This window comes from Ambystoma mexicanum, chromosome 7q, assembly GCF_040938575.1.
Source record: "Ambystoma mexicanum isolate Mex_15411 chromosome 7q, UKY_AmexF1_1, whole genome shotgun sequence".
Classification (NCBI taxonomy): domain Eukaryota; kingdom Metazoa; phylum Chordata; class Amphibia; order Caudata; family Ambystomatidae; genus Ambystoma; species Ambystoma mexicanum.
In genome coordinates, this window is record NC_090941.1 from 966,330,192 (window position 1) to 966,348,758 (window position 18,567).

At 45.0% G+C, this 18,567-nt stretch overlaps 1 protein-coding gene across 2 annotated transcripts in view; it reads left to right on the plus strand.

Moving 5' to 3' along the window:
• The window catches only part of WNT11 (Wnt family member 11), a 282,257-nt gene that overhangs the window by 127,365 nt on the left and 136,325 nt on the right, over nt 1-18,567 (plus strand). For both annotated transcript variants that reach the window (XM_069640050.1, XM_069640051.1), the window contains exon 4: nt 15,185-15,462. In XM_069640050.1, the coding sequence (XP_069496151.1) occupies nt 15,185-15,462 (278 nt within the window). The remainder of the gene's footprint in view (nt 1-15,184; nt 15,463-18,567) is intronic.

The following is an 18,567-nucleotide window of genomic DNA, read 5'->3' on the forward strand; positions in this document are numbered from 1 at the left end:
TGACAAGTTGAGGAACAGTGTCTCTCTTCTCTATCTGCTCCACAGTGAAATGATGACGACAAAGTTCTATTTTGGATTTCCTCCTCTAAGGCTCTCCTCAGGAGTGCATGTCCATAATTGCTTGTTAGTTGCACAGCAATAGCCCTCAGGAGCCAGTTCAGTTGCGTGTTTTTTGCTGGATTACTGAGGAATGCGGGTATGTCAACATTTCTGGGTCTACACACTAGTTCTGGAAAGTTTTCAGTGAGGTGGAAGAAAACCTGGAACACGTATCTGCTGTCTTCTGGTGTCAACAAAATGTGCTCTTGTTTTCTAGTCTCTAGCGCACAGGCCTTTTTGCTGTGTCAACAGTTTTTGTCTCCTCGATCTGTCCCCTAGCGAAAGGTCTCACTGGAATCTCCTTACGAATTCCCGCTGGAAGTTGGACAGCTCTACTTGGAGCATTATTCCTTGGAGGAGTGTGCCCATGTGTGGGGCGTTGGCCGGATCTCTAAGAAAAGTGATGACATCCACATCTGTAGGCCTCCCCACCATCTCTGGATAGTCTGTGACTAATCTAAACAGGATATTGTGCACCAGCCGGGTGATAGGGACATTTGCCCTGTTTGGTTGTGTCCTGATCATGAGCTTTTCTTTTGTCGCGAACAGTTTTTACACTTTCCTGCTGTGTGGATCGCTATGACATAGTTGAGCTTATACCACACTTGGTTTAAAAAATCATTATTTCTCGGATCTCTGATGAAGGTTAGGGTGTCTGTGGTTCTCCCGACGAGTCCTGGGCATTCCTCTATGATGCGGAAAAATAGGGTAAATGTAAGTTCATCATTGATCACTTGAGGTGGGAGCATTAGTGTCCTCTTCGCTGTGCTCGCGCAGTTTGATGAAGGCTTCCGTTATGACAGCCAGCAGTTGCCGGATTACCTTCTTGTTTGCAGGATCTTGAATAAAGTCTGTGACACTGGCTCCTCTCCCTATGAGTGACGGGTATGATAACACCACGAGTTGAAAGTAGGTTAGCAGATCCCACTTGAGATTTCTGCTGGAATGTACCATTAATTCTGTGATTAAAGTCTCGATACTAGTTGCTTTAAGATACTGTGTTGCACTCTCAGGCAAGGTTTTGGTTACAGTCTATCAGGGTCTTGATTCTTGTATCACTTTGGGCATTTCGTGCTTTCAACAGTTCATTTTATCAATGTTGTTGTGGCTTTGATTGTGCTTCCCTTTACCCTGCAACTGGGATGTTCAGAGTGTTCGTTATGTCCTTATCCCCCTTTGCTTGGGGGACCTATCCAGTTCTATGCCACACTTGCATTCGGGTTCTTTGTCTCGGTTTTCTGCTCATGCGTCCTTCTTCCTCGCCATAGATCGTGTCTGCATGTGCTGAGGTCCTTTCTCGTTGTCTGTAGATTCCTCGGAGGCGGATGCAGTAGGAGTGCTTTCTACTATAAATGGCTTAATGTCATTTAGGAGGATCCAGGCTCTTCTGCCCTTGAGCTTGACAGCGGACGGGGTGCAGTCCTCTATGATGAAAGGGGCATTAAACCTTGGCTTGTCCCACTTCTTTCTTGAAAAGTTCCTTACGAGGACGCTATCGCCAGGGAAGACGAGGGGAGCACAAAGGCTGTGAGCTGCGCCTGCATCAGCACTGTCTGTTGTGGTTTGTGCTGTGCTGTTCCCTTTACACCGTCGCTGCAGCTGGCTTGAAATGACAGAGGCGCTGGATGTGAGAAAGTCAAGGTATTCTTACATCTCTGCTCCCAGAACCTACCTAGCAGGCTGGGCATCACCTCTAGCTCTGTCTCGGGGGTAAGAGGGGTCCTCATCCTTCTACCAGTAACTATTTCGTGCGGCGTGAGATGATGGTCGGAGCCTGGTTGGTTCCGAAGAGCATACAATGCCAGTGGTAGAAAGTGCAACCATCCCTTATTTAATGTGAGCTTCATCTTAGCTATCCTCTCTTTTAACAGGCAGTTGAGACGCTCACATATACAATTTCCCTCTGGGTGATACGCCGACGAAAACCTGTGCTTTCTACCAAGCAGCAAGCTAATCTGCTCAAACACTGTGTTTACAAAATGGGCCCCGTTATCTGATCTCATTACCTCGCACACTCCCCATCTAGGGAACACTTCCCTCACCAGAAACTTTGTGGCACAGGCTGCATCGGGGTGTGTACAGGGACCTGCTTCTACCCATCTTGAGAAAGGACACACCACCACAATTAAATACCTGTACCCATTACATACCTGAATCATATCGACATAATCGATATGCAGGTGCTGGAAAGGTCCATTTGGTCTGGGAATGATTCCTCTCACTACTTTTAATGTGTGCCCAGAGGTGAATTGCTGGCAAATTATGCAGCTGACCATGAAAAATGCAACATGCTCTGCTAAATTCGGCGTGAACCAGTCTTCTGCGAGCATTGCAGCAAGATTTTTTTTTGACGTGCATGGGGTAGTAGAGATGTTCTAATGCTACCTTCAGGAGGGCGACAGGCGTTACTGGTTTACCAGTGCTGTCTTGCCTCCACAATCCGTCAGAGGGGTTTAAAGAACACCCTTGACGCTTCCATAAATTCTTCTCCTCCTGAGGTGCCTTCCCTTGGAGCTCCATTAGCTGAGTCTGCCCCATATTGCTATAGGCCTCTGGAGTGCCTTGTGCTATCATCATTCTTTCATGGGTACGTGCCACCTCCACGTCCATGATTGTCTCAGTTTTGGATGCCATATGGTTGGCTTCCGTGTCCGCTTCATGATTTCCACGTGACACAAAATCTGCCCCCTTGGTATGAGCGGCGCATTTTACGACCGCTATGCCCACTGGGAGCTGTAGTGCTTTTATCAGCTTGTCCAATAAGGCTGCGTGCTGCACTGGCATGCCGTCTGCTCAGAGGTAGCCCCTCCTTTTCCAGTGTGCTAGTCCTGCGTGCACTGTAGACGTCACATAGGCAGAGTCACTATACACTGTTACTTTCTGGTCTGCATGATTCTCAATGGCGAGTATCAATGCCACTAGCTCTGCAGCCTGTGCCGAATAATGAGATGGGATTCGTGCACTGACAATACTTGGAACTCTCCATTTGCTATGTGTTTGATCACGGCCACGCCTGTATACCTTTGTCCATCTTCTTGGTCAGTTCTTGAAGACCCGTCAATAAAGACGATCTCTCCACATGCCAGGGCATTTTCTTTTATCCTGGGGATCTCATCATAGAATTCCTCATAGTTCGCACAGTCGTGCACAGGTTCTTCCTCGGTGACTGGCTCAGCTATGAACATAGCAGGGTTCACAGTTTTGCACCGCACTATTTTGATCGATGGATTAGAGATAATCACCTCATAGGCCGATGCTCTCTGAGGAGTCAGCGTGCCCTTTGGCTTCTCTAGTATGGCGAACAGTGAGTGCTCAACATATAATGTCATGGAGCACTCGATCACAATGGATGACGCCTTCTCGATGGCGAATGCGGCAGCAGCTAGATTTTGCTCTCAAGGGAAGTGGCCCTTCAAACCCGGGTCCAGACTCCCGCTGTAATGTGTTCATGATAGCCTCAGCCCTTTCTGGGGTTACCTTATTTCCCTCATGTGAGATCAGTTGCCCAATGTACAAAACCTCCTGTAGGCAGTACTGCAACTTTTCCTTGTCAACCTTGTACCCCTTCTCAGCCAGTATAGTCAATAGCTGGACAGAATCGTGCCTGCATTGCTCTTCAGTGGTGCGGCAGATCAGAATGTCATCTACATACTGCAAGATAACACTGTCCACTGAAATGTTGCTTAGGTCCATCTGTAGGACTCTGTTGAAAATGGATGGAGACTCACAGTACCCCTGTGGCAACTTTGTACTTTTCAGGCACATTTGTCTGAAAGTAAATGATATCAGTTCTTGTGAATCACGGTGCAATGGAATTGAGAAAAACGCATTTTTCAAATCGATCACCGTGAAATATTTTGCCTCAGTGGGTATGTTGCACAAAATTGTAGAGGGGTTCGGGACTAGCGGGAACTCGGCTTTGACTATGTCATTCAATGCTCGTAAATCCTGGATTAAATGCCAGGACCCTCCCTTTGATTTCTTGACTGGATAAATCACTGTTTTGCAAGGTGATTCTGATGTCACTAGGATGCCTTGCTCCATCATGGCGGAGATAGTCTTTGCGATTCCTTCATCTGCCTCTCTGGACATGGGATATTGTCGCGCTCGTGATAAAATTGCTCCTGGTTTTTATTTGATTTTCACTTCACCCACCCCATTCTGAAGACCTACATCATAGGGCCCAGTAGTCCATACTGTGGCAGGCACATGGGCCATGTCATAAATAAAGTATTCTGGACGTTTTAGTGCCAACATCATTCTCTGTGGTACCTCCCTTCTGATCATTTTGACCCAAAATATGAGACTCACTTCCACTCTTGTCTCTTCTAGGTCAGGGTGTTCTTCGAACAGATCCTCATTAGTGACGTCAGTCACTCGATACCCTTCTTCGATGGCGACAATTGCACACCATGGTCTGCCCTCATCATCATATCCTTCAACTAATACCACTTTTCCTCGTACTGCAGCAGATTGTATCATTAAGAGAAATACTTGTCCCTCCTCTTCACGCATGGGAATTCTTGGTCTGAATAGAAACTCATCAGGGGTTCTCAAAATTCTGTCTGCGAGGCCCAGCAATCCCGTCATAAGCACTTGCACGCCATATGCAAAGACTTCTGGCTCCAGCGGTATAGCCCTCATGGCTGCACGTCCAGAATATGCTCTGATCATTTCGCACACGTTTGAGTAGTGCATTCCTAGAGTAGAGCACACTATACCATTCTCGGTAAATGAGATGGTCATGTTTAGTTTAGTCATCAGGTCCCGACCCAGAATATTTACTGGGGTCTGACGCAAATACAATAGAGGTACATTCATTTTGCGCTCTCCCACTGAGACTGGGAGTGCATCTGTAAAGGGAACTCTACTCTGCCAGTGAAACTCTGGGTATCTATGGCCTCGCCGGACAAGGAAAATGTTCCTTCTCGTATGCACAAAAGTGTTGCACCCGTGTGAACTAGGAAGGAATATTCTTTACCCCCTATGGTGACATCCACCCTAGGTTCCCTATTAGGGTCTGGTGTCACTGATAGGATAGAACACATCAGGGTCTCCCGTGAGCTGTCCTACTTTATATATAGGTTTGGTCCACTGTACACTTGTGGGTTTCCCCCATTTCCAGGGTTAATTCCCCCTCCGGGATTGTTGCCCTGAGCCATCTGCGGTGGTGCCTGCTGGTGTTGTCCTTGTGGCATACTCCCCATGTTCGGTGGTTGAACCACCTGCTGTGCACCTTGCTGCGAGCCAGCCTCCTGCTGCTGCACGGTATAATTTTGTGCACTGCCCTGTTTCAGGGTAGCATGTAGATTCACCACGCCTGCCCCCACACCTTGGTTGTTTTGCCATATGCTTTGGCTTCTGCACATGCGCGCCACGTGTCCTGTCACTCCACACAGCCAACATACTGGCGGTGGTCGGGCCATCTGTCCATCTAACGTACCTGGACTGCACATCTGTGCGTTCTGGACACCACCTTAAAATTTTTGAAAACCTCCTTGGTTACCTCGAAACCCTCCCTGATTACTCTGCCATCCTCTATTTCCAAACCCCCTTCCCCTCAGGTAAAATCCTGTGCTACCTTGATTATTATGCGAGAGGTTAGTCGCTTGCTGTATGCTTGGTTCGGTCCGGCTGGTGAGCATTGCTCCCTCGAGAGCATACTTCGAGAGATTCCTTTGCACCAGCTTTGCTTCCTCCCCCTTACGCATTGGCTCCTTTTTGCGATTCTTTTCTTGCAGCAATCTGCAATAATGTGCAATTGTCAACTGGAATTCAGCCCATGTTTTAGCTTCTATTCCTACCAATTTCTTGAGCAGTTTTTGCACCGGTTCTGGTAACCTTTGGCACAATATATGATAGAACACAGGGATGGATTAATGCGTTTCGAGCACCCACGCGTCTTGAAAATTCTGGATATAAAGCAACGGATCCCCTGTCTCTTTCATTTTTCGAGTCATTATCACTCCCATATCAGACGTGTCTGGATATAGCGTACATAGCGCTTTCAACACTGCTGCTCTACAATTATTAAATGGCGCTCCATCATGGGAGGTGTCAGTTAGGGTTACCCTAGGGTAGCCTGCCCGTTTCCATACATCATCAGCTCTTTCACCCAGTATGGCAATTAGGAGGCCCTTAATGTCCCCTATAGCTAAGGTGACCCCCCCTGACATTTTCTCTAACTCATGTATCCACTTTCCGGCTCCCGATGTCAGCATTGGAAGCTTATTTTTTAGGTTTTCTCTGTCCATGTGTGGCCATGGAATATATTGTGGTCTTGCTCACCCCTATTCTAGCAACGGGAATTGGAAAGCACAGTCCTCCTTCTCTTTTCCCATAGTTCTCCGGTCTACCTCCAGGGTTACATTCCTGCCTTGCCGTCTGTCTTGCAACGCCCTTAGTCTGCCTGTATAGGTAGATGCTGGCTCCCCCCTCTTATCATGGGGAATTCCCTCACGGTTGCCATGTACCTCAGTAGGTTTCGATGCACTTGGCTCGGATTTACTGGCGTTTGACCATCGTACCCCTTGGCCTGATGGGAGCGGCTTTTTGCATCGCCTCCCTTCCTCATGTACCTCAACCTCCGTATCCCCACCGGAGTCTGAACCTGGATACTCCCAGTTTATGCAACTTCTTGCATCTTCTTCGTTCTGCCCAATCTCTAGCCTATCTAGGGACAGTCCCCTGCTCCCACTACTTCGGGTGACATCCTCAGTGTCATATAGCTGAGTGCTCTCTAAGCGCTCATCTTCCCTTCCCCCTTGGTAAACTAATTCTAGTCCCATCTCATCATATATTTTATCAATCGTTTCCCCGATGCTTCTGGTATCGAAGCCATCTTCAATATTTGTCCTGCTTGTACTTGGTACCACATCGCTTGCAGGAAAGAATTCTTCTATGTCTTCCCATTTTACAACAGGATTGGGTTTTTTAACTTCCGTTGTAAATATTCTAAATCGCGTGCCCTCTGTCTGTACTTACGTTCTGCTTCCTCATCTATTTCCTTTTACTTCTTTGCTTCTTCTCTAGCCTTATCTACTTCCCTCATCCGTTCATTTCTACGTTCTTTTGCCCTTCTACTTTCCTCGTCTTCCCGCTTTTTTACCTTCCTTTCGTGCACTCTCCTTTCTTCCTCTAACCATAACATGTTCTGCCTGTACTTTTCATAGGCTGAGTACTGTGTGCGACTGATCGGTATTCCTTGCTCTTCGCGATATAATTGTTCTCGCCTCAACCTATTCTTCTTTCTTATCCTCTCGTCTCTCATATCCTTTTCTTTTTCCTTTTTCTTTCTCAGCACCTCATCAGACCATTCCCTCGGTCTTATGTCATCACTCCCTTTACCATCAAGTTTTAGCGATATCTGACCTCCCATCCACTCGTCCTTTGCGAATGCTAACTCGCTACTACCTTTCTGCTTCTTTCCCTCTTTCTCAAGAGATGTACTACTCTGTACCTGATCCTTCCCTTCATCACCGCATCTCTCCTTGTCCCTCGGGACTACGGAGGCAAGATTACCTTCCTGCCCTTTTTCTTTGATGTCGTCACCACTTCATGCAGGCGATTCATATGCCGGGTTGCTGTATCCCGTGGCTGCCTTAAGTTCTCTTAGCGGGAAAAGACCCTCTGACTTACTCCCTTCAATTACTGGTTCAGGTGGGGCAGGTGGTGCGGTAGGCGTCTCACCCCCCTCTGTACATATATTTAATATCCAATCTGCGGGTGGTTTTTCCACCTTTGTTTCTTCAAACATTTTCCACAGTTCCAGCACAGCAAGACGTTTCACTAGCTTTTTGCCGGTATATGTGGCATGTAGGATGGTGGTCATGTGCTGTAAAACAGCCTTAGAGAGTGACCTGTTCTGGGGCCACGGCATAAACATCTTATTTGCGGTGCTCTTAACCCACTCCTGGCTATTTTTCTTCAGGTTTGTTGCATGCTTGGGCAGTTGCTTACATAAATGCGCAAGTGGGGTAACTTCCTCCATTCTTAATTTCATCACCAACCAATAACTATACAGTTCTTTTACTCTTTTAATAGTATGAGCGAGCACCAAATACGCAAGCTCCAATCCAATCTTTTCCTGACAAATTTTATACCAACAATTTACTCAAAACTCATCAATTCAGTGGTGATTCCCTCTCAGTTACAGAATCGCGTAAATCCAAAATGAATTTTAAACAATCACCAATACAATTATTTTACATTCGACATACAACAGAACATATATGGCAGACGTTTGACAGACTAGACAGACACCAGCTGGTCATACGTATATCTGCCTTCTAATTAATACCCCGTCATGGGATTTGAACAAACCCCCTTATTACGTCTTTAAACGTAATCGTAGCCTAATAGTCCCCCCTCTGTGGGCTTTGGGATCACGTTCCTTCTGACCACTCTTTAAAGCGCAGGAACAAGGCGAATCTTTAAGTTTTTTTCTCAGGTGCCCCCCTGGTATTACTTAAATTTCATTCTCTCAGGTGCCCCCCCGGTATTCTTTACGTTTTACTTCAGGTGCCCCCCTGATATTCTTTACGTTTTACTTCATGTGCCCCTCTGATATTCTTTACGTTTTACTTCAGGTGCCCCCCTGATATTCTTTACATTTCACTTCAGGTGCTCGAGTCAATACCCCCTATATATATATAGTCTTCTCTACTTCTGACTATTTTATTTTTTTTATTTATTTCCTCCACCCTCCGTTACCTTCCCCTTACTGGCTCTAGTGCCTGTATGACATTTGCCAAATTAACAAGTTTATTGTTTCACTCACTGATTGCATCGTTTCCTCAGGATCACCGCCCCTTCCTCTTCCTGCTTTTAAGGTTTTCGTCCGATCCGCTGCCCGTGGGAATGAGAAGGGTTATGCTTGGAAAGGCGGGTTCCTTCAGACCCACTGCAGATTTTTTGAGATTCTTTACTCTATCATTGTCCATGGGAAGCTTCTCAGTCTACTCAGCCGGAATGGCGAAATGATTCGTGATCTTACCGAAGGCCCAGAGTTACTTCGTGCCTTCAGTCTAAGGGTGTCTTACACTATATTAATCGATAATCTATAATCGATGGCCGAAACCATCCTCACGCTACCAAGTGTTCACGAGGAGAGATAATCACTGATGAGCCCATAGGTCAGTGCTCACCCTCTAGAACTTGTAAGACAAGATAGCTGCACCATGTGAGGACAGGGGGTGCAGGATTCACTTACTGCGACACGACTCAATAACGAGGACTCAGTAGTTTGGCAAAGGGAAGTCCGTTTAATGGTACATACATCAAACAGGGAAACAAATGGGAATCAGCTGTAGTGCGATCACCGGTCTCGCTCCGACTTCCTCGAACTTCAGTTGAACAACAATTTTTAAAGGCACAAATCGTCATCATTGACGTCTAATTTCTATAAAAAAATCATCATGCAATATAACTGTTTAGGAAAGGTAACTTAAATATAGGTGTTATATCTGTATATGATAATGGAGCATGTGGATTGGATAACTCTTATCGGGTGGGCGTCTACGCCCATCCCTCTATATCACACGTGATTGACGTCCCTACAAGTACGACGTCTCATTGGCTACAGTGTCTATAGGACCCTAGATTACAATGGTTCATTGTGATTGGGCAAGTTACACCCCTAAACATAAATCTCCACTTTAATTAGCAGCATGCAGAATAGACACCCCTGAGCCTGGTGTCCCAAGTTTCACCCTGCCTCCCTTCCATCAATCAGCGTTTTAGGGCGACATGTCAATTAGCTGGCTAGGGATGGCCTCGAAACTGTAGTCTTTTATCGGGAAAAGTTATGGCATCCTCGGGTCCCAGATGACGTCAGGCAATGGTACTTCTTTGAGCCTGGCTGGTCACGTGTTAGTACACCATGAATCTGCTTCAGTTTCCAGCTTTTAGTGCATTTAATTCTGTGTCGGCCTAGCCACCTGCATGGGCCCCCCTTATCTTGACCTTCTTGAGGCAGGCTGGTATGCTCTGAAGTTGGAGTCTTGTGAGCTGACGCTCTCCTCCCCTTCTCCGGTTGACCTTGATTTCCTAGGCATGAGCCGCTCTTTGTTGAGTTTCGATTCCGCTCCTTCTCTTGACTTTGGCTGGGTTTCGAAACTTGGCCTGGCAGGCCTCTGGCCGCCTGGGTACCTTTTCTGCTTTTACAAAATGGAATCACACTTGTATAATGTGCCTTATTGAGGTAGATATACGGTTGGCGTTAGCCGCTGTATCTTCTACTAAGCATTGCCAGCAATATCGATTTCTTAGCATCTTGCGTTTCAAGCCTATTTCCGCACGTTTAACAGGACGGTTGCTTCTATCTGGTCTTGTAACACTGTTTCCTGGCGTTGTAACATTGCCTCCTCTCTGTGCCTATTCCATTCAATTTCATAGTTACTCGCACTGGCGTGTTATCTTCGATAGCTGCTCTTGTTCATTCTCGAATCTGTTCAGGCCCTTGTGTCATTTCCACTGGCCTTCCGTTAAGGCTTTTGGGGTCTCTTCGTGGACCGTGTGTAGGTACTCCTCATTTCGTATCAGCAACTGGTATGGCTGTCTGATAGGGTACTGTGCTGCCCAGGGTTGTCTGGTTATGGGTGCTTCAGCCAATATGGATCTTCTGATGTATACTGGGCAGAGTCCCACTGCAGCTCTTTGTAGGTTCATTTGCTCTTCATACGTCACATACCTTGGCGAGCGCGTTCCTGGTACCTCGAAATGAGGGGAAGGGGTGCAGGCCATGTCTGGGACCTCCTTTACAGAAGAAAATAAGATCTACAGTCAATGGGCACACATATATATATATACATTTCAAAGGTACTCGATAAAGGCATCCTTATGGGGAGATGAAGAATGTGATGAACACATTGACTCAACAATAACATATACGTATCCATGCCCACTGACCCGCACGTTATCAAAGTTATCACATTAGCATCCCCTTGGAAAGCTCTTGGAGCAGCTGCTGCAGCATGCAAAGGTCACTGGTCCACAAGAGATTGCAATGTTTTCTGTTCCTACACTGTGGGATGTCCTCCTGACAGTTTTTCTGCAAGCAGAACATCTTAGTAAGATTAGAAAAAACAACATGCATACCTTTCTATTCTTGCAGTTACAGTCACCTTAATAAAACATGCAAAGATTAGACTACAAATAAGTAATTCATCTAGTTTCTGTGTAAAAAAAGGCCCCATCCACTAACAATATACAAATGATCAGGTGAAAGATAAGAACTGTTAATATAGCCTTATAGATTGAAAGAGGGGCCTTTAATAACCCACCACCAAATTATGGCCAGAGGCAAAGGTGAAGACCATAAGTTGGGGAATGGTCGTTATCCCAGGTGATAATGATCCCTCCCGATGTTTATAAGGCTATTAGCACATATTATTAGTATCAATACCTGTTTTGGTATTTGGGCGATGAAGAAAAATGTTTACTTTAATAGTGAATAAAGTAAATAGACAAACTCTGTAAATTGAATGTGGTTTTATTTTCCAGAGTTTAAATAAGTCTTCATAAGTTAAGTATTTTAATTGCAAACTTGTTTAAACTGGGGTGGCTTTAACATGAGCATGCATTAGGAGTCATGTAAAAGTAAATGGTGTATCTATAAGAAAGTAAAAGCATAGTCCCATGCCCATGTTTAGCTCAGGTGTGTTAAAGGGAATATGACAGCACAAAGTTCTCCCAGAAAGGAAGTGTCTTGTTGAATGAAACCTTCCTTGAAAATGTCATTATGGTTTACCTGTCGGCTTTTGAAGTCACAATATTCAGAATGCAGTCAATGCCAGTAGTTGTTGAGTACTCTCTGAACATTTTGATTGGTTGAGAGGAGGTCAATAACGATCTCCATGTGCTATGTAGCACACAAGGAAATGCACACCTGCCAAGTGGTCCTTCTTCACTGACCATGTCTTGAGCATAACTAAAACGTTTCATCTTAAAAAAAAATTAAGCATTATAAAACTCATATCACCACACTGAGGAAACCAACCCTGTGAAAGTTAATTTTAAGAACGAGATTTGGCGGTTATCAATGCTACAAATACTTTGAACAAAACACCAAACCAGACACAATTGAGTAAGGTCATGTGTGAGCCCAACCAGAGGCCACAGCATTCAATCCTGATTGTAAGAAAACCAAACGGTTTAAGATGACTGCTACTTTGAGTCTTATTTAATGCAATAGCAGCAAGTGTTACATATACATTTGTAAAGACAAAGGATACTCAACGGAAAACATGAACACAAAACATGGCATGGTACATAAGTAACATGGCCCAAATATACATTTTGGGTTTAAACTTCCAGCAATTACAAACCCTGCATTCCCTACTAGGGGTGAAGAATCAGAGTATTGAGGATATAATTGGGGTACATATTTAACAAGTGTGTAGAGACTGTACAATAGTGAAGTGTTTACAAAACAAGTGATATGGGTCAACACAACTGTGTTTCAGCCTAGGAGCTATCTTTGAGTAGCTGTAGGTGGGACGGCCTTCATCAGTTCGGGAAACATGGTGCACTTGGGAGAATCCTATGTATATTGTAATCTAGAGTCCAGTGGCAGAACTACTGGTAGTCAGTCCTCGTCTTCAGCGAGGGACAGGGGACATGTTTCATCTCAAACATGCCGGGTTAGCCTGCAGTCCGAAAAAGGTCTGCAGTAGTAAAATTGGTCCGGAGTAGTCTGGCCGTGGGAATTAGTTCCCTGGTACGCGGGTTGGCAAAAACAAAGCTGGTGCGGTCATTCGAAACAGCAGAACTCAGCATTTCGGGGACCCGAGGTGTATGCGGTCCTTCATGGTCCATACACATGACCTTACTCAATTGTGTCTGATAAATGTTTACTTACCTGGGTAGAGTAAGGCATTAACCAGGTGCCCTTTGGGTAGAGTAAGGCATTAATCAGGTGCCCTTTGTTAAATATTCATACCGCCAAACCAGCCATTGGCGGGGAACCCGCTTTGAAACACAATTGCTTGATGCATAAGCACCTTACAAATGCACAATAAAATGAATAAATAAATACATAAATAAATAAACCATTTAGATCCCTAGTCTGGCATGTCTAGTCTTTTCTAGCTTCTTCAATGTCTATTTGCTATATAGACTACAGTGAAGACAAACCCAAGTGAACCTAGAGATAAAAACACAAATAAAACCAGCCTTAGAAGTATTGTTGTATCTGACTGCAAAAAACAGGACACAACTCAAACTGCTCTGGACCATGTGCACTATGTTCTGGAGGAATCGTCTAGGCTACCTGCAGAAGTTGTCTCTTTGATAACCAACCAAAGACACCTGGTCTTGCAACAGCCTGTCAATATCTGGTAAACTACTATAATATGAGAGCAGGTCTCTTCAGGGTGCCAGCATCACAGTCAAAACCACAACCAAGCCATTAGCACATCAGAACTCTTAGAAAGCAAGCTATTAAAGCACATTTTCAAACTTCCATCAGAAACACAGGAAGAACCAATGAATGACAGAGGGAGAAGCCCTTGTCTTATCCTCTGTGGACTCAATCTGCATCCCTCAATGACGTATATACTGTACTAGCGGTGCCACACGGGCGTTGCACGGGTCTGTAGCTGACATGAACATGGGCGTCTGCAATAGCCTTGTGTATGTTTTATTGGATCATAACTACTTATTTTTAAAGAATTGCAAAATCGGCAATGTCCTGAAATCGCCTACACTGATAGCACAGAGCCGGACCCCACTAGACCCCTGTGCAGGACGTATGGGTGGGGTTGGTCAAAAGTTACTATCGCCAGTACAGCCCAGACTGGTATGCTGAGCCAATCCCAAACATACAAACACACTTTCACAAATATATATAGTTACTTACCCTTTAAATGTATACTAACCTTCACCCGTTTTTGCCTATGCTTTCAACACCCTTTTTAGCTAAGCCAAGGTTTGCTGCAGATTGGCCAAAATGTCAACATGATGGAAAAGTTGCCTCCACACCCACATTTATCTATTCTATTCATTCATTATGTATTTGCTTGTCTGTGCAAAACACAGTTAGGTGGACACAAGGTGACCTATCAGGTTCTAGTCTAGAACCACCAATAAGTAATGTGACTCAGGTGGTGTTGCTGGAGTATGTGATATGTATGTTTACTGATGTGACATACTACTTGATACCAGTTATTTCATCTCATGGTCGCTGCCTGGGAACGTACTTAGGAGGGTGTGACTGTGCTTACATAACAATGCAGAGGAAGACTGCACACAACATGTTGTATACTCTATCCTTGCTCCTTTGGAAGTGGTGATGTAATAACTGAAGTTAACCAGGATTTTAAATGTGGTACCATTTGTGATGTCATTGGCAGTGGTTCAAAGGGCTACTTTAGACTATGTAGTCTTTTGTGCTTGTGCTTCAGGAAACCATGGACCAAACTGACAGATTAGACTACACGGAGTAACTTTGACTTACACCTGATTTACTCCACAAGATACCAATGAAAAGTACAGCTCTTTCAAAGTGCAAGCCACAGTTACTCCATGTAATTTCTTTGTGAATTTGGCCCAATGGTTTTAATGACCATTGCTCAATACAACCATGCTTTGCTTCATTGTTATGTGAACTTTCGCATCCTTTTAGTTTTGTGAGGCGATACTTACTACTTTTGCATACATCATATTTTAATCTGTGACAGCTACCAATACCATGCAGTGCCTTCCTTGCCCCCTATGCCCACTACCACCCCCACCCCCAACTCAAGGTCTTTCCAGAGCTGGAAATGTACAAAGGACTTTGGTCATATGTTGTAACCTAGCACCCTTAGTCCTCGCTTTTGGAAAGTTGCATTCCCCTCCCCTTGTGTTTGTCCTTGTTATGCCACGAAGCAGGTGGTCCACAGTGGGTGCCTTATAAACAATACGAATACAAAAAAAAGAATCACTGGGAAATCCTCTTGCATAGTTATTTACCCCAAACCGTGGACAAGTACTGAAGTGATTTTCATATTTTCTTTTGTCGTGGGTTGCATACTAGTCGATCATTCTGCTTCATGTGCTTTCCTATGACTTTGGAGTGCATTCATTTGGCCTTCTCTCGTTTCAGGTACTAGAGAGTCTGCATTTGTCTATGCCCTCTCTGCAGCGGCCATTAGCCACACCATTGCCCGGGCTTGCACCACGGGGGATCTCAAAGGCTGTTCCTGCGGCCCCATCCCAGGTGAGATCCCTGAACCTGGGTACCGCTGGGGAGGATGTGCAGACAACCTCAACTATGGGCTCATCATGGGATCCAAATTTTCGGATGCTCCCATGAAGGTGAAAAAATCAGGATCCCAAGCCAATAAGCTGATGCATCTGCACAACAGTGAAGTAGGAAGACAGGTAACCCATGATAGAGAGCACATTAACGCAGCGGTGTCGTTTTGTAGCGTTGTCACAACTGTACTAAATCAGTAAAAAAGTCGGACAGGGCTTGTCAACCTAATGAATAGCACAATACAATGTCAATGTGACAGTGACCAAAAAGATATGCACATGAAACTCCATTGAAGCTCTTATGTATGTCTCCTACATGTTTACTTTGGCTATCCAGACATTCCTAATAGATTTTAGTACTTGGCAGGTTGGTGAGTCCAGTCCTATGGGGAAGGAATGGAATTCGGCTAGAAAATACTACTTCAATACCAACATCTGTCTGATGTAACACTTGTTCCTGATCCTCACCCTTAAGAAATACTATTATAAACAGGACATTACATGCAATGGAGACATACCTAATGATCATGGATACAAGATGCTGGGAATAAACCTTTTTTCTTTTTGATGCAACAGAAATATTTGAATGTTTGTTATATTTCTTCTTTTTAGTTCGTGGATGACTTTAAGATTGTGGATGACATTTACAATGTAAAAGGCACCAAGCACAACCGACGCCAAGAACCATGTATTTGTGATTTCAAAGATTTCCCTGTTGCTCTGTTTTTGTTGCGCCAATTTGAAAAACATATGGCTTTTTTTGTTGTTGCATGAGCAGGATATGCAGAAACACCACCCATGCCTTCCTTTTAAAATTGCACACCAATTACAGAGCTGAATAGCTGAAGCTCAGGGAGCAACCATTTTGCGTGCATGTAATTGGCAGAGAGTGGAATTTATCTCTTGGATCCTGACCAGACATTAATTTCCAGCAGTCAAGTCAGGGTTCCCTGCTCCCCTGAGACACGCTGACAGGCAGGATTTGTAATGCTATTCTATTTTCTGAATTTCTTCCCATTGAAGAAGGCTCATGGCTGAAGTATAAAATAAACACACTATTCCCGCGAGACAGACGGAAGCCAATGAGGTCTGCTGAACGTGGAGTTTTTGACCTTTTAGGATTAACCCGCTAGTGCGATTGACCAGGACACACGCCCCAGAGTAATAGATGGACTTAGTAGACACGCTCCTGTTCTTAAAATGAACATTTTCCCGAAGCACTGTAAACAAGCATGTCTTTTGAGAGCTAGATGGATGACCTTGAGCGCCCCTCTGTCTGAGTCACCAGAGACCTGCAAGGCTTCAATATTTTTTGAGCCTGTGATAGTTCATTAAGCAGCTAATGGATTTGATGTTCTGATGTGTTGCCTGATCCTCCCTTTATAAAGTGTAGTTACTGTTGTTGTCCATCAGAAGGTACTGCCTTGTGTAATGCACCAAACAGTTGCCCCTTGTTAGCAGTGGCCACAGCCTTAGTGAGTCTGCCCTGCCGAGTTGGCTTTGCGTGGATAGGTTAAACCCACCCACAGTAGCTGCAGGCATGGGTTGTGCCAAAGAGTGGCTGCCACAGTGCAGATCACAATCCCTATTTACTTGGAGATTTGGTCTAAACTGGAACTTCCTATAGATGTTGCCCTGCACCTGGTCTCCACTGTCCCTAGCGTTGTGCAATGGAAAAAGAGCAATACCAACAGTAACTGTTCAGGGGACTGGCAACATTTCCAAGCCCTCTATGCAGAGCAAGAGTGTGGGCCTCATTTTGGGTCCAGCGGTAACCCTGACGATTCTACTGGCGGGTTGCCACCAGACTCGTGACATTTTACTGGCACCTAGCTTGCTGGTGCCACCGGGACATTACAGGTCCAGACGCACCGGCAAGCTATGTGCCAGTAAATGTTCCCCATTCCTGTGGAATACTATAGGACTGCATGAGAATGCATTCACGGAAGCGCTGGCACCTTTGCTAACGATGCCCGCACATCCATGAAGAGTCTGCTTGCCGTAGCCGCTGGACCCGGCAGGGTCAAACCTGTCAGGCACAGTGGCCCCCGCAGACAAACTTGTAATTTGCTAGTCTGGAAACAATGGTGCCGGTGAGCTTACTGGTACCCTTGTTTCCGGACCGGCAAAGTTATAATGAGGCCCTGTGTCAATGTGTGGAGTCTGAGAACATGGGCTCTGGAGGCAGGGGTGAAATTTCAAAATTGCATCTGAAGTGACAAGCCCTTCAACACCCACACCACAGTTGTACTCTCGGGACCCACATGAGTAGTAGAGGTTCCTCTGCCATTCACACATTCGTATTTCGTTGTCAGGTTCTAAGTCGTACCCTGGCTGCTTGTTTGGTACACGTCTTTAGAACACCTGCTTGGCCCGTGCTTCTTCTATTATTCATGAGGACCCTGCCCCACATCAATTCCTTTCAGTGAAACCCAGACCGCCTGTAAAGACTGCAGGGGGGTTTCTGTACTCCTGTCCTCTATATGGAAGAGTGGAAGCATTTGTATGCTGCTGCTGCCCTGAAACATGGGGTTGGGCAACATGTCTGTGCCACTGATACTGACTTACTCTTCATTTGTATGCTGCTGCCTCCCTGTAACATGGGGCTGGGCAACATGTATATGTCACTTAAACGGACTCTGTCTTTGCAAGCACATATGTAACTAAGTAAGCCGCCCTGCTACATGGGGTTACACAACATTTATGTACGTATGTCTTTTAAGCACTTATGTAACTAAGTAAGCCTTCTGTAACAGCGCTGCGATTCCCGAGGAATGTGTGCACTTTATAAATGAAAATAAATAAATAAATAAAATAAAGAAAAGAAAAGAAACACTGAGTACCCCAGCCAAGATTCTCTATAGGGTAGCAATGGATGATCAATCAAGGCTTAGCTCTCAAGAGGTGATTCGGGGTGGTTCTTACGTACAGTGTAGTCCCCAAGCCCCCTCAAAGGAATGTCCACACACTATGTTAGTGATAACACAGTTCTTTATATAAATAAATTTAAGAATATATACACACACAATAACACACTTTGTGCCCATGCAATACGAAAATGATAAATATGTACAATATATATGTGGTACCACAATTCACTATTGACTCCTTTAAAATGCACCAACTGCTGACAGTTGCAATGACATACAAGTCTAATATCAATGTGAACAAACACCAGACATAGGAGGGAAACAAGTGGTTAAACAATTGGCAGAATACTTGTCCCTACCA